The sequence below is a fragment of the Aquarana catesbeiana genome, linkage group LG10 (assembly GCF_042186555.1).
Source record: "Aquarana catesbeiana isolate 2022-GZ linkage group LG10, ASM4218655v1, whole genome shotgun sequence".
NCBI lineage: Eukaryota > Metazoa > Chordata > Amphibia > Anura > Ranidae > Aquarana > Aquarana catesbeiana.
In genome coordinates, this window is record NC_133333.1 from 210,341,290 (window position 1) to 210,367,375 (window position 26,086).

The window sequence follows — 26,086 nt, forward strand, 5'->3', positions numbered from 1 at the left end:
GAGGTTGAAGGGGTGGGAGGTCAGCCTGTCAGTGCCCAGACCATACGCCACACACTGCATCAAATTGGTCTACATGGCTGTCATCCCAGAAGTAAGCCTCTTCTAAAGATGATGTACAAGAAAGCCCGCAAAGAGTTTGCTGAAGACAAGCAGACTAAGGATATGGATTACTGGAACCATGTCCTATGGTTTGAGACCAAGATAAACTTATTTGGTTCAGATGGTGTCAAGCGTGTGTGGCGGCAACCAGGTGAGGCGTACAAAGACAAGTGTGTCTTGCCTACAGTCAAGCATGGTGGTGGGAGTGTCATGGTCTGGGGCTGCATGAGTGCTGCCAGCAATGGGGAGCTACAGTTCATTGAGGGAACCATGAATGCCAACATGTACTGTGACATACTGAAGCAGAGCATGATCCCCTCCCTTCAGAGACTGGGCCGCAGGGCAGTATTCCAACATGATAACGACCCCAAACACACCTCCAAGACGACCACTGCCTTGCTAAAGAAGCTGAGGATAAAGGTGATGGACTGGCCAAGCATGTCTCCAGACCTAAACCCTATTGAGCATCTGTGGGGCATCCCCAGTGGAAGGTGGAGGAGCGCAAGGTCTCTAACATCCACCAGCTCGGTGATGTCATCATGGAGGAGTGGAAGAGGACTTCAGTGGCAATCTATGAAGCTCTGGTGATCTCCATGCCCAAGAGGGTTAAGGCAGTGCTGGAAAATAATGGTGGCCACACAAAATATTGAAACTTTGGGTCCAATTTGGATATTTTCACTTAGGAGTGTACTCACTTTTGTTGCCAGCGGTTTAGACATTAATGGCTGTGTTGAGTTATTTTGAGGGGACAGCAAATTTACACTATTATACAAGCTGTACACTCACTACTTGTAGCAAAGTGTCATTTCTTCAGTGTTGTCACATGAAAAGATAGAATAAAATATTTACAAAAATGTGAGGGATGTACTCATTTTTGTGAGATACTGTAGGTAAGTTCTGCAGTGATGAAAGCTTTAGTGGATTTTTAAAAGCATTACCTTTTAAAGCCCAAAGATTAAAAGTAAAAGCAGCCAGTCAGTCCATCCTAGCAGACAGTATAGAGGGAACACTGGCTACTGATAACAATAGAATAGGCTGCAGGAAGTGGGGCACCAGATGAACTGCATGCCCATCTTCAAGGACTGGTCCATCCCTGTGATAACATTCACTATTAATAGGATGTCTATTGTGTTTTAGGTGGCAGATTCTGGATTGTACACCTGTGTAGCAACAAGTTCAACAGGAGAGACGACATGGGCTGGATTCCTAGCTGTTCAAGGTAAGCGGGCAGTTTTCATATATGGCCATTAAGCCTGTCAAATATGCCCCATTTTTCTCAGAAGGCGATATAATGGATACTACTGTGTGACAACAGCTGATAGATTTTTGTTAATGGTCATTTAAATTTCTGTTTTTCCACATGAAGAAAAAGGATCTCCAGTAAATGTTCAGCCTTCAGAGCCAAGCCTGCTCCCTAGTGCCCCATCCAAGCCTCTTGTCACTGACGTCACTAAGAACAGCGTTACTCTGACATGGAACCCCAACCCACAAACCAGGAGCAGCCAGGTTACCTCCTACATCATTGAGGCCTTCAGGTGAGCCTTCTCAAATGTGTTTTGCAGCTTAACGTTCTAATACATGGGTCCTCCACTCGGTTGCAGTTGTGAATAAATTAGTGTGAACCTTTGCATGCTGATAGTTCAGAGAACACAGCTGTCAGTTACAGCTAGAGGCTCAGAATAAAGATTGTGAACCAATCGTTGTGATTGCTGATCATGTGATAAACCAGTTATGGTTGAAGGTTTGCTTCACATGAACCTATGCAACCTACAGATGTGCGCTCAAAAAAAAAAAATAGCAAAGCAAAGTCTCTGACCCCCTCCAATCTAATGAGAACTTTCCAGGCCAAAAGATAGCCGATATCCTTCTCTATGTGGTGGGTTGTGAGGCATAGTGGGTGCAGGGTGGAAATTATTGGGCGCCAGACACTTCTTGAATGCAAAAGAGATGTTTAATTCTCTTACACTCTTTTATGGGGGAAAGAGGGTTAGGGCCAGGACACCCTTGAGTAGTTGCAAGTTCAATTAGCAGACTCCGACGTTTTAATAGGAGAACAGCCGTACAGGGAAATGCCCCAGCAAGGCACTACATCTGCAGGTGCAGGAATGCTGTCTCCTATGGCAACAGTCTTTAACAGTTCCTAACCCAAACGTAACAGTTCCTTTAGCTTTACTACAACTTCCTCTTGTAATTCTTCAACACTGAGTTCCCAGTCTCTCACTAGACCCTCTGATTCACTGACTGAATCCCTTGAGCTCCTCTAAGCTTTGCGGTGGTATCTACCTCACGTCACCCACGCTTCCCTGCTGGGCCCCTAGCTTGGCACTCCAGATACTTCTCAAGCTTCACCCCCTGCTGACCGGCTCGGTCCCTGGCTTGACTCACAAGGCTGCTCTGCAAGCGTCACCTCCGCTGGCTAGGTCCCTGACTTGATCACCACCTGAAGTTTCCCTATTCTCCACCGTGCCCCGGGGCACACGACACATGTCCACCCAGACAGCCGTCCAGGTGGCACAGAACATAATCACCTGACTCCACCCGAATATATAGGCCCTCCCAGCAGGCCAAGGGATTCAAGAAAACCCCTGCTGGCAAGTAAATTTGTGAGCAGCATCCCTGACTAAACCCCAGGGTGCTACAAATGTTAAATACAATTACAGTATTAAAAAAATATATATTTTAAAATGAACATTTTTTTTTTTAAATCAAAATGGTCAAAAATTATTTGTTGTCAAGGTAAATTTGGCCCACAAATAAAGGCAATAAATACCTGCTCTGCCTTCTCAGTCAGTTAGGGTCATAGTGAAATGCTGGGGCTCAGTTTGGGCTACTGTCTGCCTGCACACAGTACAATTAATATTACAATAGTCCTGCACAGGGCTCTAAGTTCTAAACTATTTATTGATCATAAGACATACAGCTCAATAAAAACAGTATGCTAACACGTTTCAGCCAGAACAGCCTATCATAACTCAAAGGCCATCTTGGCTAAAATGTGTGGCATATTGTTTTTATTGAGCGGTTTGTCTTATGATCCATAAATGGTTGAGAACTCTGAGCCGTGTGCTGGACAGTCGTTCTATTAATTTGTTTTGGGCATCTAGGCTTCACTGTCTATTGAGATCATGGATCAGACATTAGGAAGAAGGTCTTGCCAAAGGCATGTACTAATAATGACCAATCAGGATTTATCCATTCAACAGAGTGCAGAAGTCACACTAGTGAAAGGTTGCTACAGATTATTACATTGGGGTTACTTAAGGCAATTAGACCATGCACTTTACAAGTCCAATTACACTCTGCAAGTAAAGTTGCTCCAGAGCTTAGTAAATGAGATGTATTCACTTTGCAAAGAATACCCAATCACATACAAAAAAAAAAAAAAAAACAGCATTTTTGCTTGCACATAATTGGAAGCTGGAAGCCAGCAGAGCCCCCCCCCCCTATTTACTTGGCTCTAGAGAAACTGCAGTTGCAATGTGCACAGTCAATTCGCCTTTAGTAAATCCACCACATCTTGTCCATTTCCCATATAGACTGTCAGAAAGCTTGTTTGGTTGGCTAATGATGGTTCCTTTACCTTGGTGGGAGATACAGCTGGTTAGCCTAAACTAGACCTAGGTTTCTAGACTGCAATTTTGGAAATTTAGTTAATAAAAACTTAGTTTTTCCCCTCGATATGGGTTTATTATTAAGATGTTGTGATTTTTTAATAAGAAAAGAGCGGCCCTTTAAAGAACAGACGTCACCAGTTATGAAGTTGCCATGTCCTGCTGGATGGCTGCAATGACCAGGCCTGAGCTGCTACTAGTCCAGATGAACGGGTGAAGGTTCCCCAGGCCTGCACTCCTTTCCATCACTATTTCACGGCTGAGATCTCTGAGTGATAAAACACAGCCCAGAATTTCAGGACTTAGTGACTTCCTTGCCTTGGCGTCGGGTCAGCGGTTTTGCAAACATTTTCTTAGCGTGGGTGCTGCGTCCGCATTATTGGGCCAGCCGTCACCATCTGCTTTGTTCTTGCGCAAGATTTACAGCGAGTGCAGGTGGTAAACGGTTTAGTCAGCAGCAAAAATCTTCTGCAAACATAGAGGCAGGAAAATTCCCCCATAAATCAGGATGGGGGATTGTGGCGGGCAGAGGCTGGGGAGCAATACGACATCGACATTGTTGTGGTTTTCCAAGCACTGTGAGAACAGGGATAAAATAAATATGGATCATGAAATATTATACAAAGCAACTGGTGAACATGGGAATTCGGAGATACATTTTGGACTTACAAAAGTACATCGTTTGCGCTTAACGGCTAAAAGGTCTTATAATAAACCGTTCTCCAAAACTGTTTGTATAGTACAGTTATTAGAGGAGAATCCTGATCCCGTGTTTAATTTGGATACTGCCATTTTGTTATACAGCCAACCTTTTAAGGTGAATTTAAAGCTCCTTAATAGCCTGGTTGGGATGAATAACCTTAAAAAGAAACACAAGGGTGGGAGATAATGCTGTCCCAGGTTCCCTTCAGTGCTGGCCATATATTTGATGGCCTAGGTACTAGGTCTTGTGACCTCTTCTAGATTCAGGTGGGCTGATCTTTAGCTGAGGTCATGTAACCAGCACTAAAGGAACCTGGTGCAGCGTTTCCTCTGGGAAAGATAATATGGTTAACATATCTGTTACTCTTTATTTACCCATTCTAGCAAGACTTTAAGCAAGACTTTTTAAGAAAAACTTTTTAAGTGACCTTATATTCCTTTATTATTTTAGTTAAACAAGGTAGACAGCATGCAGCCAATACACACAATGCACTGGATTCTCCTCCACCCACTTTGGAGCTGCTGTGGGGGGTATTTACAATGTACATTGCTGCATTTACCAAAGATACCCCAGGAACCAGCTTTTAACCTATCTGTATTCTTCTGTAGCCAATCGTCAGGCAGCACCTGGCAGACCGTGGCAGATAACGTGAAGGTGGAAAAACACACAGTGACTGGTCTAAACCCAAACACCATCTACCTGTTCATCATCCGAGCAGTCAGTTCGTATGGTCTCAGTGACCCCAGCCCTATATCAGAGCCAGTGCGCACTCAGGGTAAGTCAATCAATAGCATGAGGACATCTTCTGGGACTGGACCAGTAAATCAGTGTATGGCGAAGGGTCAGGGAGCCATGACCCCCACGTCTCATTTCTACACAGAGGATGTGTACTGAGCCCTGGTGATACACTTTATTTGGGTCACCCAATGGATCTTTAATCTCATTTGCGACCACATACTACCCACAGATGATTTTTACTAGCAGTACCATCCTAGAACATGCAGGATATGGGTGCATTTGGTGCAGGAAGCATGTAGGAGCCAACTGAGAGAATAATCCTCTCACAACAGATCCCATCACCAGTCTGCATATGCCCTATGTGCGAAAATTGGTTGGCCCTACTCATCAAAGCATCTGAAATAAACCGTCTAGGTTGCTAAATCAGATGAAACCCTGCACAGGTAGAATCTGAAATTTTGTGACCAATTACCAGGGGTAACACAGTCGGGTTCCTCTTTGACATGTTAAGGCCCATGGGATTCATGATGATCCAATTGTATTAACTGGTACTGTCCAAATTGTATTTACCCATTTTTTTATACCGACACTAGATGAGCAATTGGCCCTATGATATTCTATTCTGTTAGATGCCTAGTAATCCAATGGGTTCTGGTAATGTGACTGAAGTTTGGGAACTTTTGCTCATTTTCCAGATGTCAGCCCTACCCGACAAGGTGTAGACCACCGGCAAGTACAGCGGGAACTCGGAGAAGTGGTGGTTCAGCTCCAGAAGCCCATAATTCTCACCTCCTCCACCGTACAGGTCACTTGGACGGTAAGTGGAATTATTAGGTGCCAAATGCCTTTCCTGCAGTGAAGTGATCACAGTAACAGAGATCACATTCATGTATAGAGTAAATTGTACTTGGCTCACACACTGTATGTATCCTATTCTAATGGAATTCCATCTGTCAAAATAATTGTTTGCAGAAAATTCCATCTGTAAGCCTTTACCCACTTTAAAAAGTTCACTCATATGGTATTCATAAGCTGCAGGATGTGTGTATGTGTTTGAATATATAATGCCCTGGTGCCCCTTCCGCATCTGGTGATGAAATAGGTTATACATAGACCAGTATTATAGCAATTACAAATCTGAAATCTATTTGCTATGATGAAATAAAAACCAAAATCTCAATCATGTACTTTGATAAAAAAAAAAAATCTCAATTATCAGTTTTAAATCTTCTGGAAAATCCTTGGCTTTGAAGCATATGCCAGCTGCTCTCATGTTCTGGAATTACTCAATCTAAATCCACTGCACACTGTGAGCGTCTCACAATGTGTATTAGATACTGCAGCAAATCAGATTTCCTGGCTACAGGATGTCCAGCCTGTCTGTCCCTGGTCCACCTCTTTCATTCATTGGATTTCAGTTTCATGGAAGTTCAGCTTCATATGTGGGTGTTACTTAGGACAGTATGCATGCAAATGCAGTCTGCCTAAGAACGTCCACTCCTGCATACTGACATCTATCAAGGCATTTTGATATTTCAGAAATCCAGCCCACTGCTGTGCATGTCATGTTCCCTAGGGTTGCTGACTCATTTAAAATAAAAATAAAATGTCAAACTCTTAATTTTAATGTTAGAAATCTTCCCATCCTTGCCCGTCCTCCCAGCCACTTCTGGCTTGGTGAACCCCTGCTATAGAGGTGGTTGCATATCTCCTCCCTGTGACCAGGTTATTGTGTGCTTCACAACATAGGTGTGCAACCAAAACAACACACACAAACCGCTGTCAATCATAATATTGGCGGTGCCAATTTCAGTGCTGGCTGTGCAGTAGCGTGACCTACTGTGAAGGCTCTGTGTGCTGTGTGCTGACACTTAAGCTTGTAGTCCGCCATGGGAGTGCACGCGTTCAACAAGTAGAATTCACAGGAAAAATAAACTAGTTAGGATATTAGGACACTAATATTTTAAAAGGTGTGGTAAGCAACTGTTTTTTTTTTTTTTTTGTTTTTTTTTGCATTAAGGGTTGGCAATCATAGATCACGTGTTACAACATACACTATATTGTCAAAAGTATTGGGACGCCTGCCTTTACACGCGCATGAACTTTAATGGTATCCCAGTCTTAGTCCCCAGAGTTGAATATAGAGTTGGCCCACCCTTTGCAGCTAGACCAGCTTCAACTCTTCTGGGAAGGCCGTCCACAAGGTTTAGGAGTGTGTCTATGGGAGTGTTTGACCATTCTTTAAAAAGCGCATTCGTGAGGTCAGGCACTGATGTTGGACGAGAAGGCCTGGTTTACAGTCTCCACTCTAATTCATCCCAAAGGTGTTCTATCGGGTTGAGGCAGGGTGGATTTTCACTAATAAAAAGGCTTGACTTAAATCAGAATTTTTAAACAGCAACCGTCATCTCTGTCCCGCAGCAGCTCCTCCTCCTCTGACCTGCTGTTGACTCATCGTCAGTCCCATTCACTTTAATGGGATGGCTGGTGATGTGGCAGTGACACAACAAGGTGAGCGACGTGGCGACAGCAGGTGAGTGGATGCCCGATAATGGGCGCTGCCATGATGGATCTAAAGTGACAGGTGCTCTTTAAATATAAGGACCTATTCTTGCTGGTAGTTAGAATCTTTAATATTTGCAAACAAAATTAAGGTTTCCTATGTAGAATGATAAGCTGTCAGGTTAGTAAATATTCCGAAGCTGGGTCTCTTTTACAGCCTGCTGCCATTTTGCTCCTCAAAGGAGGAATAGAGCACTTCACGCTACGTGCAGAAAGATCACAGGATTTATAAGCTGCTTAGAAGGTTTCACTTAAATTTTTACTGCTTGCCCTTCCTCCTCACACACGCAGCCTGGTACAGATGCATTTCTTTTTAAACAATCATACAGTTTGCAGTGTCCATCGATCTTCAATACAATGGGATGAAGGAATATACCTGAACTTTGTTTTATCTCATGGTTACTGTGAAATTTTGTGAATTCATCAATACAATGCATGTTATCTCAGCTTGGATTCATGGAATGAGTTTACCAAAAAATGTAATTTTGCAGAATATACAGCCTCATGCTACATATCTAAGCTCCATTTCATGCTGAATAAACTAAATTATTAATGTATCCTAAATAGAAAATAATCTTTAGATAGATTTTTACTCCAAAAACATTTTATTAAAATACATTTGATAAAAATAAAAAAATACGATTTTAAATTTTAAAAAAATTGTATTTAAAAAAAAAATCATTGATTTTTATCCACCCTGGGTTGAGGTCAGGACTCTGGGTAGGCCAGTCAAATTTCTCCACCCCAAAGCCACTCATCCATGCGTTTATGGACCTTGCTTTGTGCATTGGTCCAAATCAATTGATGGAGGGGGGATTATGGTGTGGGGTTATTTTTCAGGGGTTGGGCTTGGCCCCTTAGTTCCAGTGAAGGGAACTCTTAGGGCATCAGCATACCAAGACATTTTGGACAATTTCAAGCTCCCAAATTTGTGGGGACAGGTTGGGGATGGCCCCTTCCTGTTCCAACATAACTGCGCACCAGTGCACAAAGCAAGGTCCATAAAGACAGGGATGAGTGAGTTTGGGGTGGAGGAACTTGACTTGACTGTGGCCTGTCCTGACCTCAACCCTATAGAACATCTTTGGGATGAATTTGAGCGGAGACTGCGAGCCCGGCCTTCTCGCCCAACCAACATCAATGCTCAACCTCACAAATGCGCTTCTGGAAGAATGGTCAAACATTCCCATAGACACACTCCTAAACCTTGTGGACAGCCTTCCCAGAAGAGTTGAAGCTGTTATAGCTGCAAAGGGTGGGCCAACTCAATATTGAACCCTACGGACTAAGACTGGGATGACATTACATGTTTGTGTACAGGCACAGGTGTCACAAAACTTTTGACAATATAGTGTAGCTGTCGATGTTATGTGAGCAAAGACCATTTTGTCAGCCATCTTCTATAAACATGTGTCTTATGCCTCAGGGGTATTATTCGTCCCTTCTATTGCCGAGCCAATGTCATGTCTTCCTTAGCAGAGTGGCCAACTTTAAACTCAAACAAAATGGACACTAAAATCCACCTGGCTTTTCCTCTGCCGAGGAGAATATGACGCACTTGTAGTGCAATACAGTTCCCTGTGAGTAAATCAATACATCTAAGCGTTATTCATATTACTGGTTGTCATCTCCCAGCAGGATGTAATCCAGACACCTATCAGGTGGCAGCCATTATGAATGCCATGTAATAGCAGCACTGACAGGTTTATTCTATGTTTTTTGTGCTGTAATTCAGGTGCCAGATGTCAGGGACATTCCATTTTCAGCCAGACATGTATTTCTACACCATACAGGTTCACGTGATGCAACCTTTTCAGGCCCGTCGCTGATGCTGGTAACACAAATTAGCCACCATCCCCCCACCAAAATAGGAGCCATTAACTGCCCTCAATGTCTTCTCAGAGATTTGGCATTTTAATAAGGTGCTTTAAATCAATATGTGCCTTTGACGCAATGGTAACTACCATTACTAGGCCCAGTTGCCATTGGCAACCAGAAAAAATTCTGACCAGTACAGGCTCCCTAATTGAATTTAGATACCCTTCCCCCCACTGAGCAACTTGGGCAGGTTTGTTACTGCAGACCAACATCATGTACCCTTCTATAGTTACATCACTAAAATCCGCACTTCTCTCTATTTGTTTGTTTTTATTTAAATTGAATTTATTTATGATTTTATTATTTGACTTATTTTATTCATTTATTTTTTATTTTATTTAATGTATATTTTATGTTCTACATATTTTCTATTTGTTATCTGTTTTATTGGTATTAGTCGTTTGTTGAATTTTATTTTATATTTTTTTTTATTTGTATGAATTTTTTTTTATTTTCTTGCTTCTTAAAAAAAAAAACTTTATTAGAGATGCCAACCCACATACCTGATGATAAACAAAAATGTTAAAGGTTTTGCATATTGTGTAACAGTTTATGAACCTTGATTTTTTTTCATAATTTATGTTTGAAAATTTTGAAAAAAAAAGTTCCTAATTCTTTTAATGTAAAATGTTGATGCCGTTGATACCCCAGGGGGTCCGCTTTCTATGTGAAGGGGGAATGTGAACATGTTAAATTGAAAAATAAATGTAATGGAGCAATATGTCTCTGTTTTAATAATCTGAAGGGTGATTTATATTGCATGAGATTATCGGAGAGGTAAATGTAGTGTAAAGTGTTCATACAATTACCGGCTTTGTCTCTCTGGGTGCCGCGGTGGTGGAGGGGGAGAAGGTTATCCAAGGAGACGTATGAAACCGAACAGCTATTTAATCCTGTCTTTTCCCCGAGTTCTACCAGCATGAAGTTTATAAAAGATATTGTTTTATTTAATATGACTTGGGAGTCCGTCCCGTTTAATGCCGTATTAAGTGGAAGTCTTGGAGCATTAACTATCATTTTGTTACCAGCGGGCGCTTGTAGATTTTATTGCTGGAACCGCGGCGTCCTTATGTGTAAACTAAATCAATTAACGAGAAAAAGTACTTAATGACTTGCCGTTATCCGCAGCGAGGTGTCACTGCTATATTGCAGAGCGCGGCGTGTCATAGGAAGATATTCTCCGGCACATTTTTAATTTTGGCTTCTTCGCGGAAAACGCTGGCTGGCTATTTTCAGAAATAAATTGGTCAATTCATAAGAAATCTGCAACTCCAGCATAGATTTTTCTTTTGCTTGATTTAAAAAAAATATGTAGTTTACCATTTGCATTTTTCAGACATTTTTTACTGTAAGGGATAACGTGATAAATTAGCTTTTTTATCGGAAAGATAAATCACTTTTTTTCATAAAAGGGCCCATTTTTTTCCAAAATGATATGTTGAATGATAAACCAACAGACAACATTGGAGTGTACCACAACTGTGCATTGTGGTGCCCTGTGTCGCCAATAGCATATATGTTTTTGGGCATTTTGGTGTGTTGCTAGCCCTTCCAAAGGAATGCATTAATGCAACATGTTTAACGCATTAAAAAATGCTTGTTTTATGCCCATGTGTTAATGCAATGCATATGGACCCTGGAAGAAAACTATAAATGAGAGAAGTCTACAATCTCCTCTTTCCTGAAAATTCCTGTCTCCCAGGTGTCATGACTATTCAGTGGCTTCAGTTTCAGTGCTTTGAGTCATTGTCTTCAAATGGATATGGCTCCACTTAGTGATCATTCCAAAGCCACAAGGCAGCCAGAATAAAAAAAAAGCAAGAAATGTATTCCCGTCAGGACAGGTTTTCTTTGATGACCGCATTCACAATATGCATTGCGTGTTAATGTGGCCTGTTCATTTTTATTGGGCTGCATCTCAACTCAAGGACAAAAATTACTTTCTACTTTTTAAATCTTTTTCCCCCAAAGCACTGCATTGGAAAGTGTACCATCATTGTGCTGTGCAGAAACGCGAATGGCACCACAGTGAGGAGCATTTGTTACCATGCATTGTTCTAAAACTAGTCCTACTGCAACTCACAGGTCTTAATGGGGCCTGACTAGCAAACTCCACTCCACCCAAATCTAATGTCAACTGAAGAGTCAATGCCCCCTTCACCTTCTTATCAGACTCATATAAATAATTTTCCCTGCAGCAATTTATGTCTTCAATTCTCCAGCAAAATGCTTTACCAGAGGTGCCACCCTCATGAATCTGGATTGACCTGCATAGTTTAAAAATAAGACTTTTTTTTTTTATATTACAGTTGATGAAACATTTTGAAAGTGTTGATTCTGTAAGTTTTAATCCTGAAAATGTTCTGCATCTATAATAAACTTTTCTGTTACTCTGTAATGTTGTGCGTGCTAATGTGTGCACTTCTTTGTTGCAGGTGGACCGTCAAGCTCAGTTCATACAAGGTTACCGGGTCATGTACCGCCCCAAATCCAGCGTTTGGGTTGTCCAAGATGTCAAGTCCCCTACCGAGAGGTCGGCGGTCCTGGTGGACCTGAAACGTGGGACGGAGTACGAAATAAAGATACGGCCCTATTTTGATGAGTTTCAGGGAATGGACAGTGACGTCCTGCTGGTTCGCACACCTGAGGAAGGTAAGGGGGAGGGAAGTACTATGGAAATGGTGGCAGCTGGTTGTGAAGGAGGTGACAACAGCCTGAAGTGCAGATTACTCAGAGGCACTTGTGTAGAGATAAGAATGGATTGTAGTTATCTGTTTCCTCTCCTACTGTGAAAAAATCTCTAGAGGAATGTTAGGAGTAGAGCAGTGTGGGGGATGGTCTAACAATGGTGGTAGCATTCAAATGGGCCATATCAAGGACCCCTGTTGACGAGCTTTGGGCTTGTGGCGATGGCATTTGTTTAAAATCTTTCAGAATGCATTGCTAGGTGCATATTACCTACTTTAGGCTGGTTTTAAATTTACATAAACTTGTATGGGCATTCAAAACCTGTCTCAAGTAAACAATAGCCTATCAATGCAGGCCCATAAAGTTAATTGATTTTGCAGTATTCATAGTGGCATGTTGGTACTGTATTTTGGAAAGATTTCTGAATGAAGGTTTTATTGTCTCTCTCCTTCATGTCTGCAATCTCCAACCCTTTCTTGTAGGTAGTATTTCTGCAGTCTTAGACCATATTTTTTGCAGGTCTACAGTCTGAGAGCTTCCTATAGCATTACACTCACTGAATACTAGTGTAGCCTTTTGGTGATGTCCAGGGGCCATGCTTGAGGCCACCCAACATCAAGTTGACCATAGCTTTTCTAAGACTTAGTTTTGGCTGGTTATACACATTAGCATTGTGCAACATGGTCAGAGTTCTCTCTAATTTCTGGGTCATAAGGCCTAAAATTTTCAAACATATGGGCTAAGATAATTGAGAATGTGCTAATTATTGTAGAATAAGAAACTAAATTTCCACTCAAGTTGGACCCGCTGTAGGTCTTTGCAATATTTTACAGTTATCAGTTTACTCCATGCCTGGACATTTTATGTAATCTCATTCTATACTGAATCCCAGCTTCCTTCATTCATACAATGAGTGTTTGTGTATGAACCATCAGATTACCAGCATGAGTTTGCCAATCATAACATTTTATCAGTGCAAACACCGCTTACTGTTGAACGTATAATTGCAGGTTCAGCTGTCTGTAGTATCTTTTCCTCCTACGATATAGTGTGAGCTTTCCCTCCAGGAATGTTCTGACTTCATTATAAAAAAATCTCGCCATTCCTCCAAACTATTATCTAGTCTACAGGAGAAGGAAAAGGCCCATACAGCCGAGTGACATCACAGTATGCGCTCTGCAATGTTTTTTTAACTAAAGAAAAATGTGAACTAGTTGGATAAGCTCCTCATAGAAGGGAAAATGTCAGTTCCGGCTGCAATATGATGCTGGGGGAACATTTGTAGCAAACAATACGGAGAAGAGTATAAACACAAAATATGAGGGTAAATGTGGCTTAGTTTGTTAGGCTTCACTTGCAAAAATCAAAAAATGTTATTGAGGAAAAAGTTTGTTGAAATATCTAAACTTGAAGGGCAGGTAAGAGGACATAGGGTCTGTAATCGATCATATTAATGTTTACATTGTTAAAATGTTTCACGTTTTTCTGTTCTCAAAATATCAGGGATTCAAGGGAATGTTTAGTGGATAGGAAATTCAAAAAATGATACTGAACACCAATTATTTCATGGCACCAAAAAAAAAAAAGACACCTTGTTCAATACATTTTGTTGCTTCATCTACATGCTCGATTCCTCACCGGTTCCTACTTGGGACCTTTCACAAAAGGATGTAGCAGGTCATAGTTTGGTTCTGAAAAAGTTGTGTTCTTTATACAGTTCCCAGTGCACCTCCTCAGTCTATCGCTGTGGTGACTGTCGGTACCAGCAACAGCACCAACATCAGCATCACATGGGAACCACCTCCTGTGGAGCATCAGAATGGGATCATCCAAGATTACCGGGTGAGTTTGCTCATATGGGATTCTCTAACTTTGAAACAGAAGACCTCAACCCTATTTGGTAATGAATAGGAAACCAATTATGAGCAAAGTCTTCTCATCCAACGTCAGTGCCTGACCTCACAAATTCTCTTTTGACTGAAAGCCTTCTCAGAAGAGTGGAGACTGTTATACCCACAAAGAGAAGAGGCCAACTCCATATTAAATACCCATGGTTTTGTATCGAGATGGCCAACTAGATCATATAGTTGTGATAGTCAGGTGTTCACAAATGTTTGGCCATATAACATACTTTATATGCACAGAGCATTGGACCTTTGTAAGAACAGGAGGCGAACATTTTGTTGCTCATAGAAACTGCATAACAGCTGCCATTTTTATGACCAAGGCACATATTAACCAATTAGCTGTTTTCCATGTGATGTTCCTTTTGTGGATGAAATATGGTTGTACTGTAAAGAGCAATTTTAGCATTGACAATTTAAGGTATTTTATCCTCCCCAGATCTGGGTATTAGGAAATGAATCCCGGTACCACATAAACAGGACAGTGGATGGAACCATGCACACTGCCTTCATCCGAGGACTCGTCCCAGGAATTCTGTACCACGTTGAAGTGGCTGCAGCAACCAGCGCTGGTTTTGGGGTTAAAAGCCAGCCAATCACTATCCAGATTAGTAAGTGTCTGACTTTAGACAGAGCTGCATGATCAAGATTTACTAAAGCTATTTATTTTGAAAATAACTTCACCCAACTTGGAAAGGTTTGTTATGGGTGGGATAGTTTTATTTGCCCCTGTGGTTTCAGCTGCAGATCTTCGATTCTCTCTCTTGTGTTCTGATTCAAGCTGATAAATATATCCATTTCCTGTTCAGTTATTGTTGAATTCCAGTGGTTGCGCCTTCAACAGTTTGTTCTGCCAGAATAAGTTAGTAAGCCATTTGGAGGTAGGGGTGTACCCTAAAGCAAGTGGATCTCCATGTTGAGATTGCCAAGAACTGCAATTCTGAACTGTGCTCATAAACAACTCAAAGAAGAATTTTTACTCTAGGGTGGAATTATCCTTTAAGAAAAGAGTCTATTACCTGCATGCTCACAATTTAGTATCCTACTTGGAATACAACTCCAAGTGCCTTATATGTATTGTTTCTGTCTTCTTCACCATTATTTCCATTCTGCCCAGAACCATCATCGGATCACGTACCCATAAACGGTGACAGCCTCACCCTAACAGAGCAGATCACCGATGTGGTGAAACAGCCAGCCTTCATTGCGGGTATCGGAGGAGCATGCTGGGTAATCCTGATGTGCTTTAGTGTCTGGATATACTGCCGCAGGAAGAAGAGGAAGGAGCTTAGCCATTACACGGGTAAGAAACGCTCCAGTACATCCAGCTGCCAGGTCAATGACTAGCTTTGGACTGATGGTTCTAATGCATTGTTCTCTTTGTTTCCCCAGCCTCCTTTGCCTACACCCCTGCAGGTAATTGTCTACTTATTCCTAAATCTTGTATGCTCCGCTCTCACTGTGCAGGTCACCTATTAATGTATATGTAAACCCATAACAACCAACAGCTCTTATTTGTTTGCTTTATATCTGTTAAATATACCATTTGAAAGCAATTTTTCATATTTGTTAACTAAGTGCAGAAAAATACCTGTAGATTTTGCCAGAACTTCAGTGCTTGGGATACATAAGGGGTGCAGGGTCTCCATTTTTTGATAGCCAATATGGTGAAAAAGACTGTTGTTTTATTAGTTAAACTTATTGACTTCAGTGATGCTACTCACATATACCAAAAACTCTCCCACGACAGTGTGTGTGTGTGTGTGTGTGTGTGTGTGTGTGTGTGTGTGTGTGTGTGTGTGTGTGTGTGTGTGTGTGTGTGTGTGTGTGGGGGGGGGGTAGGGGGGGTTCCTGAGGAACATCCAAATTTGTAGAAAACAGTAAGGGGGAAAAGGACAACGTGTTTCGGGGATTTGGATACTACCCCTTCATCAGGGCTTCAAGGTTGACTGGACTTAATAGAATGTTGTTGATATTTATATATACACAGAATCAGGTCAATTGCATCAGCAAGCACTTACACAAGTTTAAGCTAATGATATTGCCCAAAGCCTGATTTTGTATGTTGTATATATAAATATATGTATATACTGTATAAATATCAGCATTATCCTGCTGAGCCCAGTCAATCTTGATGTCACATAGTACATTGGTCCTGATGAAGAGGAAGTGTCCAAATTCCCAGAACGGGGGCTGAACTTGACCACATTTCTCACAATTTTAGTCTAGAAAAGGCACTGTGTTGTCACCCACAGCAAAGATTTCTGAGTGCATTTCTAGAAAAGAGCAACAGGTATTTTTCTGTACTTGCAGGGTCCTTATAGGGAAATCTGCATGCATTGAGGAGATGTACTTTTTTTTGGTTTGTTTTTTTTTTAAATTTGCCCAGACATACACTAACATCTCACGATTGCTTTGACAGTGTCCTTTCCCCACACCGAGGGCTCCAGTCACATCACAGCCAGGTAAGAGGAAGTCACATCTGCAGCACATCACACATGGGTGACAGCGTGTATTTGAATCATCACAAACTGTTCACTTTCTTCATTGCAAAAGTGCTTTGTGCAGTCCACTGCTGTAACTGCTGATTGTACACTTCAAATGTGGAATACACCCCACTCCGGATGTACATCCATCACCTGTGCTGCATATATAGCCATTCCAACAATCCTTAGTGTGGGGGATGTTAGGGTAAATAATACAGAGGTGTATTTTACAAGCAATGACCACATTATGGGGGGCATTTATTAGCTCTGTCGCACTGCAAGACAAAGCTAAGTAGGAGTTGTGAGATAACATTTAAGCCGCTTCATTTATTAATTCCCCCCTCGGTTGCTCTAGCATAGCACTGCAACAGAATGAGACCTGACCCTGACCACTTCCTCATTGTGTGTAGGTTCAGAGAAAAAATCTGTCCCAGCTTCAGTGCCAGTTCAGTTAGATATTTTTGTGAATCGGTCTATAGTTGGCTGCCCAGGTTTGCAGGGGCAAAGGGTCGCATATGCACTTATAAACTGTTGCATAGACTTTGTGCAAATCTGTCTCATTTAGGTGCCCAAGATTTCAGCTGGTCCCAAATAAATATAAAAATGCTCATTGATTTTGATAATTGACAGGCAGCCTTGATTTTCATCTAAATTACTTGGTACTTTGCTTGCTATCTGTCCCTTACTGAGTGCCAGGTAACACTGACTTCAGGAACAAACACTAGGGTACATTTATTAAGCAAAGTAAAAAAATATATATATATATATTTATATTTTTTTATATATATTATTATATTGTAGCCAACTGATACAGTATTGCACAGGTCTGCAACCGATTTAGCACTGATCTTGAGACACATTTTCACTCCTAATGCCCAATTAAAACAGATCTTTATGGAAAAAGAAGGTTACCTTTTTTTTCTAGCCCTCTGACCAACCCCCCCCCCCCCAGCAGAGCTAGGAGCTCAAAATGCATTCTCGCAGGCTTTAAAGCTTCAAGCTCTGCCGGGAGGCACATAACATCACCCATAAACCTGTGAATGAGCACCACAGTCTATTGATATTTCATCTAGCACTCCAATTGAAAATCCATACCTCTGTACCAGGCATAGAGCTGGAGGAAGAGTCAGCAGGAGCCTGGCATCACACCCACCATTTACTGATCATGTTTGCAATGCTTTGCAAAAATAATACATGCACATGTTTTTTCTTTAAAAAGAGGTTAATTTATTTATTTTTAAGATGGATTTAGCCTTTTGTGAGGGCCCGGGGGCTGGCAAAAAAATTGGACCTTTTGGGTTGGCATGGAAGGTCCGCTTTAGGATGTAGTTGGGGGTTATTTTGTTGCAGTTCAGAGGAATGTATGATTCAAGCTGTAATATATAATCAACCTCATTACTCCCATTTAGTGTTACTTTGCTGTGGGGCAGGATATATGTATGACATGTCCTCCAGTGATTGCTCCCTTAGGGCATTTTAGTACAAGCCTTAGGAATGTGACCTTTCAGAGGTCAGGAAGTAGCCAAATATACATACAGCACAATAAGGTTGGGTCATGGTTGCTTGCAGTCATTATAATCCAAGTCTGTTTTTCTTCAGACCAGGCTTGTTGGCCACCAGTGCTTCTAATTATCCTTGGCTGGCAGATTCGTGGCCTGCCACCAACCTTCTGAGAAATGGCAAGCCAAAGGAGGCAGCAGTCAGCTGCTGCCCAGGAGCCCACAATCCATCAGAGAGATACTACAATGGTAAGAGATTCAATATTTATTTTGGAGTGTGTCTGCTGATTAAATGGGATCTAATTCATCACAATAAAATATCTCTATTAATTCTAAATATAGAGCATTGCCCTCAAACAACTAGAAACAGATATTTTTTTTTAAATAGTAAAAGCCAACTGATCAAATTCCAAGCAGTTTATAACAAATGGCCAAAATGCTGGCCTGCTTGCGGTCACATCCGAGAACTAATGACCTATAACCATCTGTGATGAGCTGGGAATAGGCCTCGGGCCCCCGAAAATTAGACTTCTCTCAAGACCGTTTATGGCAGTTTTTGTATCATATTTTGCACCCTGAAGGAGCTTTACTGAGAGAATCAGAATTACAGTGCAGAGTATTCTTTTAACCCCAAGCAGAAATATCTCAGAGATCTAGAGAAAAAAAGATGACATTCTGCCACAAATGCCAAAAAAAGAAATAGTCCTCAAATAATAGAAAAACTGTCACATTCAGGGTCATAAACATGAAGAATGATTTTGGCCTGCATTGCCAAATGCTGGCCATTTTTTAAAATAAAACTTTATTAATATAATCATTGAAGGAAGAAATCCATAAACTGACACATTGCTGGTTAATTGACAATCAGATTACAAGAAAGTACTGAACAGCAGGGACTGATTATTAGAGTGTTTTTTGAAATGCACATTTTTACAATAAAAAAAATATGCAAACTTGGTCTGTTCGTGTAGACCCTGAAAAACGTTGAATAGGAGCCTAAGCGATCGTGAGTACTTAGGGTGACCTTTTGTCGACGTGTGAGGTTAGGAAATATAAGGGAAGCAATGTTGGGAAAAAAGGGGAAGTGCATTCGGGATCAGAAATAGGGTGGTAAATTTTGGGTATCCAGGTTGGGGCGACACACTACTAAAAATTCCAGAAATTGCTTAGTGTTGTAAGGTCTTCAAGGGGTGGTCAAGAAGGCACTCTAAATGATAATATAGGTTTTGTATTGATCATTCTATTTGGTTGTTTTCTCCATGGAAGCAATCCACTCCATTGTTGGGACAGTAGTGGACTTCCACTGTGGTTATGGGATCATGTTTTCAGCAGCCAGGAGAAAGAATCAAGAGTAGACCCTTCTTAGGTATGGAGATGGGGCCGAGGAGTATAGAGATTTCAGAGGCACACGCATTTGTATATCCATTATTAGGTCTAGTATTTAACCACTTCACATCCAGGCCATTTCTGACACTTCGCTCCTACATGTCAAAAATCATCATTTCTTTGCTATAAAATTAGATAGAACCCCCAAACATTATATATGTTTTTTTAGCAGAGACCCTAGAGAATACAATGGCGGTCATTGCAACTTTTTATCTTGCACGGTATTTGCGCAGCAATTTTTCAAACGCGTTTTTTTTGAAAAAAAAACAGTTTCATGCTTTAAAAAAAAACAAAACAGCAAAGTTAGCCAAATTTTTTTGCATTGTGTGAAAGATGAAGTTACGCCGAGTAAATAGATACCTAACATGTCACGCTTCAAAATTGCACACGCTCGTGGAATGGCGCCAAACTTTGGTACTTAAAAATCCCCATAGGCGACGCTTTAACATTTTTTACTGGTTACATGTTTTGAGTTACAGAGGAGGTCTAGGGCCAAAATTATTGCTCTCGCTCTAACGTTCGCGGCGATACCTCACATGTGTGGTTTGAACACCGTTTTCATATGTGGGCGGGACTTACGTATGCGTTCGCTTCTGCGTGCGAGCTCACGGGGACAGGGGCGCTTTAAAAATTTTTTTTTTTTTTTTTATTGTTAATTTTACTTAAAAATTTTTATTTTTACACTTTAAAAAAATTTTTTTTTTTTTGATCACTTTTATTCCTATTACAAGGAATGTAAACATCCCTTGTAATAGGAATATGAGACGATCAGTCCTCTTTACAGTGAGATATGGGGTCAATAAGACCCCACATCTCACCTCTAGGCTGGGAAGCCTAAAATCAAAAAAAAAAATAAAACGATCGCCGCTTCACAGCTGAAGCGGCGCCGTTTTTTTGAATGCAGAGGCCGGGCGTGACGTCATAACATCGCGCCCGGCCTCCGAACGATCATAGAGACTCCGGCGACCATCTGGTCCGCCGGAAATCTCTATGGTGAACATCCGGCGCCGGCGGATCCGCTATCCGACTCACCGATCGCTGAGGTGAGTCGGTAGTAGCACCGGAGGGCGGCGGGAGGGGGGGGACGTCCCCTCCCGCCGCCCGTAAGAACGATCAAGCGGCGGAACAGCCGCTATGATCATTCTTATGGTGTACGGAATCGCCGGCTGAAAATGCCGGTATCTGAATGATGTCTGTAGCCTCAGACATCATTCAGATATAAGCCCCGAAAGTCGAGGACGTCATATGACGTCCTCCGGATGTCAAGTGGTTAAAAAAGCCAAAAGTTATGCAGCCTGGACACAGACCATATGGAGCATGTTTCCAATTTTTCCCTAATGTCAACCAGAATGGCATTAAAGGAATAGGTAGAGCATCATACGAAACTTATCAGAATGATACGTTTCATACAACGCTCTACCTATTTCTGTAAATTTTATATTCGCAGAAATAGGATATAGGATATTGACATGTTTGGACCAAATGAAGCGGTCGGAGCAGGGAAATGTAATCAGGGTGAATCTTACAGGGTTGGTATACAGATAAAAACCTGAGTTTGGTTTTTGCAGATGCAGGGATCTCCAACTACATTGCTCAGACGGAGAAATTTGGCACAGGAGTCTCGGACGGGCCCATCTACAGCACTATAGACCCAACCAGCGATGACATGAGGACATTCAATGGAGCTTTCTCACAGCAGACCACACCCTATGCAACCACACCTGTTGTACCCTATGGCGGGCAGAATCTGCATTCACCTGAGTCAGAGGACAATGCATGGAATGTCCAGGCTGGCACCTCCGGCATACTGTACGCTCAGCCTGATCGCAGCAAGGCAGAAAACGGTACATATATGGATGTGTTAGAAAGTTACTGAAGGTGTATGTGCCATATATACACCATTAATGCGGTCATATTGTGGATGGGATTGGCTGTTTTGCTTGTCAGCCTCCTAAAATCTAGTGCCTCAATGCAGAGTGTGTTAGTAATGAGCGAACATACAAGGGAGCAACAAGCTAAGAGAGTATTTCAGCAGAGGAGAGTTGGATAGAGGAAGGAGCAGAGTCCTCCAGCAGTGCAGAGTATTTTAGGAGAGGAAAGTTATAGGAAAGAGCAGAGTCATTCAGCAGAGTATTTTATAAGAAAAGAAGTAATAAAAGGAATCCTAGGGTATTGCAAAAACTTGTGAATTAAATAAAATATAAAGACCCTCACTATAAACTATAACGGACAATCCTATTTATTTTTCCAGCTTCAAAAGGAAATAAACAGAAGTCTGTGGGGAAACCAGTGAAAACGCCATCTCTGAATTGGACAGAGATTCTGCCTCCTCCACCTCCTGCCAATGAGCTGAACCATTTCCAAGAGGAAGACTCAGACGTGGAAATGAAGTAAGCTCTTCCCCGAACCTCATCTGTTCAGAGTGCGCTGAGCCAGGGAACTCCTGGCAGCCATCTTGTGTGTTTATAATGGCTCTCACTCTGCAAGCTGTTGTTTGTAAATTGTGGGTCTGAACTGGTTCATTTCCTTAATATACAACAACAAGATCCCTCCAGGTGCTCCCAACGAAGCCACAAATTTACATCCCCTATAATCCTATTAGCAAAAGCCGTTTCGGTTAAGTGATTGTTCATTATGCTTTAGGAATTTGCATAAATCTCAGAATTTCCTGACAGATAAAAATTTCTGTTGTTTTAGTTCGGAAACAGAAGAGTGGTGTCCTCCATTGCCGGAGAGGACGTATCTGATGGAGAATATTCCAGAAGATTGTCCTCCTCCCCCTCCTCGTGGTGATGCCTCGTCTCCAGCTCAGTCCTATGGACAACAGTCCACAGCTACCCTCACCCCATCACCGCAAGATGAGATGTACGATTCAGAGGAAATTCCGCGACTCCAGCAAATTGAACTTCCACCCCATCCCAGGTCAGAATCCCAACTGTTGCCCCATCCAACATCAGATCTCCAACATACCCAAATGCTACCCTATGCCAGGTCAGAATCCCAGCACACTCAACAATTGCCCAAATGCTCCCCTATCCCAGATTAGAATCCCAACATACCCAGCTGTTAAATGTGAACTATTGTCCATTATTGGGCTTTTCTGACCCTAATCCTAAATATCTAATAATTTATAGTGTATGTCTGTGGAAAATGGAAAAAAATATATACTTCGTACATCTCTACAATACATACGTATTTCCCCATGTTTTTCTCTTTAAACACAGAGAAAGGTTTTTGAAGAGTGGAGCAGAGGCATCTTTACAGCCGAACACCTTCCCTTTCCTTATCTCCCTAACATAATGGAACGGTGTCCTATAGTCCACCAGTAGAGAACTGGGTGGGACTGACAACATAGGATGGGATTTTAGTGCAGCAGAGGCAGCGTTGTCAACTGTAATAGGAAGTTGGGTGCTCACTGGATCTCTGACACATCAACAAGTATTTTCTATACTTTTAAGGAGAAAAACCATAGGGAAATGTGTATGTATTATTATTTATTTCAGGTACTTACATAGCGCTGTCAATTTACGCAGCACTTTACATACAGTATATATTATACATTTACATCAGTCCCTACCCTCAAGGAGCTTACAATCTAAGGTCCCTAACTAACATTCATACATACTATGGTCAATTTAGACATGATCCAATTAACCTACCAACATCTCTTTGGAGCACCCGGAGGAAACCCACACAGGCACAGGGAGAACATGCAAACTCCAGGCAGGTGGTGTCGTGGTCGGGATTCGAACCAGCAAACCTTTTTACTGCGAAAGTGCTAACCACTACACCACTGTGCCTCCCATAACTATGTATTGTAAAGATGTACTGTTTTTATACACATTAAAGGTTTCTCTATATCCTTTTAGGAGAATGCCATCTGGATCGGTACCAGTTCCAAGAGCTCCCAGCCCTCCCCTGACACAGTCCAATCCTGCTCTCCATATAGGTGGAGAGACACCGCGGCATGGCCACAGACGGAACCTTAGCCAAAATCCAACTGTCAGTGCAGAGAATATGGATCTGCCAAGCACAGGTGAGAACTGGACTAATACAAATCTGACCAAGTGACTGCCAACATTATATGTTATAATTCTCAATATTTGACAGTCCGTGGTTATATAACTACAATAAAATCTTTATTTATCTAAAAACTTTTGTAATTGCCATTCCTGCCTCAGAATAAGTTTCAACGGAAAATGTCTAAATAAGGCAGCAGAAAGTGCAAACACACACAGTGACCTTAAACCAGAAATCTGTTTAATGGAAGATGACTTTTGATTGGCTGCTATAGGTCACTTTGCTCTTTACCCTATTAAACAAATGGCGAGTTGGATTTAAACTTAATTTATTTTTTAGGACATGAGGCTTTTCTGTAGCATTTTGGGAGAAATGCCTTTTTTTTTAAAATGTCATGTCCCTCAATATTTAAATATCATCTGTCTCGTTCCGTCTTTATGGAACAAAATATTGGCGTTTGTCTTTAGTCTAGTCAGCAGAATTGGATGCAGCCAAATAGCCATGAACTTTCCCCAGCATACAGCCCTGCTAGGCAGCAAAGGGAACCTAATTAAAACGGTTTTCTTACATGTTAATAAAAACAGAGGACTGCATAGATATGCCAGTGTTAGAAGAAGATGCATGCCTCCATGTCCTTCCTGTGCAGTTTGTATTTTTTAAGATCTCTAAGGGCCCCTTCGCACGTATTTCCTAAAACACAGATAAGTATTGCAGCACCAAAAATTTCCAGTAGGACCTCGATGTATATACAAAACTGCCCAACAATTTTATTCTAACACCATGCAGCACAGGTGTCTGCATTGTGATACATGGGGTCATATGTTTTGATGCATGTGTGGATGCACATTGGGGGACCATTGGAAATAAACAGGCACAGCCCTAAGATGCATTTGCAACATATGCCAATGTCCCTGATGTCACATACAAACACACACACACACACACAAGTTTAGATTTGAATGGGTCCTACAGCTGCTGCACTCAATTCCAAGTCCCATATTGGTTGCTTTACCTCAGGGGTCTCAAACTGGTGGCCCTCCAGCTGCTGCGGAACTACAAGTCCCATAATGCCCTTGCCTGAAGAAGTCATGCTTGTAACTATTAGCCTTGTAAGACCTCATGGGTTTTGTAGTTTCACAACAGCTGGAGGGCCACCAGTTTGAGACCCCTGCTTTACCTATAAGCAGATTTGGAGTAGGCTTGCTGACAGTATATTCAATGTTCTACAAATCACAGCATTGGTTTTCTTATACATTGGAAGACAGTGCCCAATATACTGAGCATTAACTACCAGTGCCACTGCAGATAGAACGTAGCAGAGTGCTCCCTTAATCTTGATGACGTGTTCATGGTCTGCTTACAGGAAAGCTGCTCTCAGGAGACAATCTTGGCACTCCGCCTGGACAGAAATCCAAAGCCAAGAAGAAGGCGAAATCCGGCAACTATCGAAGGGAGGCGAAGCAAGGAGGTTGGTTTTGAGGGCCAGTTACAGTTCAAATCCCTGGGGCTTCTTTCTGAAGGCCAGTTAACAGTCCCGGGTGGCATCTCAGAACAGTTATTGTAAGGAACTGGTCAGGATGGAATTACTGGGCTAGAAGGGTTAAGGTGCAACCTCTGGGACTCTGCCAGGACCCTTGTTGCACAGCTGACTCTTATTTTCAGAGACTCCTTTAAGAACACAGACAGAGCTAGGTCTTGTATTGTTGTAGAAGGTTATCTCATTGATCAAGCTGACTCACTTCTGTAAGGTTGTTCACACATATTGAAGACCACCAGCTAAGGTGGGGTGGTTCTGAGCAAAGTCCAACTCTAGAAGCAGTTTTGAGATGCCATACACAAAGTCCAAGGTGGTATAAATTTTATTGGATATTTAGTAGAAAAATAATACAACATGTTTGGAGAGTTAACATTTAAGCCCTGATGGAGGGAAAGTGTTTATGTCACTTTAAATATTTCTGAACTCGACTGGATTTACAATAGTAATTGCAATATTGTAGGATGATAACCACCAGAAGCTTTTGCAGCATGGCACATGTTATCAATCATTTTCAGCAAGCAGATAATAATTTTATTAAGCCAGGTGCGATTGCCATATAAAATCAAGCATAGATCTTCCAGCAAATAAAATTTACAGAACTGTCAGAATCTAACAGCCTCTCATCACCTCTGGGGGGAAAAGACATAATTAAAACCTACTTGTAACTGTATCTGCTATATCAGTTACATCTGACAGTAAGTAGTGGCCGCACACCTCTCAATGGATCGAATTTCCCAGAGTTATGAGAATTCAGGGAATTCAGAGGCAGATGAGTCAGAGAAGAGGACAGGTGCTTTGTGTGAAATATGGAGCTGAATTGCAATTTTATTGCGAAAAAGTTTTCTCTTTCTGGAAACAGGTTTATTTATGTCATAGAGCAGTTGATAAGATAGAATGAGTTCAGAGATGGGCAAGAAAAACTGTGACAGATCTGAAGGATAAACTATCAAGACAGACTGCAGGAACTTAATATAT

The 26,086-nt window shown here is 41.6% G+C and overlaps 1 protein-coding gene across 3 annotated transcripts in view; it reads left to right on the forward strand.

Moving 5' to 3' along the window:
• The window catches only part of ROBO3 (roundabout guidance receptor 3), a 441,954-nt gene that overhangs the window by 403,428 nt on the left and 12,440 nt on the right, over positions 1-26,086 (forward strand). For 2 of the 3 annotated variants that reach the window (XM_073603233.1, XM_073603234.1), the window contains exons 10-25: positions 1,237-1,318; positions 1,466-1,634; positions 5,022-5,188; positions 5,847-5,968; positions 12,027-12,243; positions 13,997-14,121; positions 14,623-14,794; positions 15,301-15,486; positions 15,576-15,599; positions 16,606-16,648; positions 18,269-18,417; positions 21,123-21,398; positions 21,806-21,944; positions 22,252-22,476; positions 23,424-23,590; positions 24,938-25,042. In XM_073603233.1, the coding sequence (XP_073459334.1) occupies positions 1,237-1,318; positions 1,466-1,634; positions 5,022-5,188; positions 5,847-5,968; positions 12,027-12,243; positions 13,997-14,121; positions 14,623-14,794; positions 15,301-15,486; positions 15,576-15,599; positions 16,606-16,648; positions 18,269-18,417; positions 21,123-21,398; positions 21,806-21,944; positions 22,252-22,476; positions 23,424-23,590; positions 24,938-25,042 (2,368 nt within the window). The remainder of the gene's footprint in view (positions 1-1,236; positions 1,319-1,465; positions 1,635-5,021; positions 5,189-5,846; positions 5,969-12,026; positions 12,244-13,996; positions 14,122-14,622; positions 14,795-15,300; positions 15,487-15,575; positions 15,600-16,605; positions 16,649-18,268; positions 18,418-21,122; positions 21,399-21,805; positions 21,945-22,251; positions 22,477-23,423; positions 23,591-24,937; positions 25,043-26,086) is intronic. The other variant, XM_073603235.1, reaches the window with a different exon arrangement.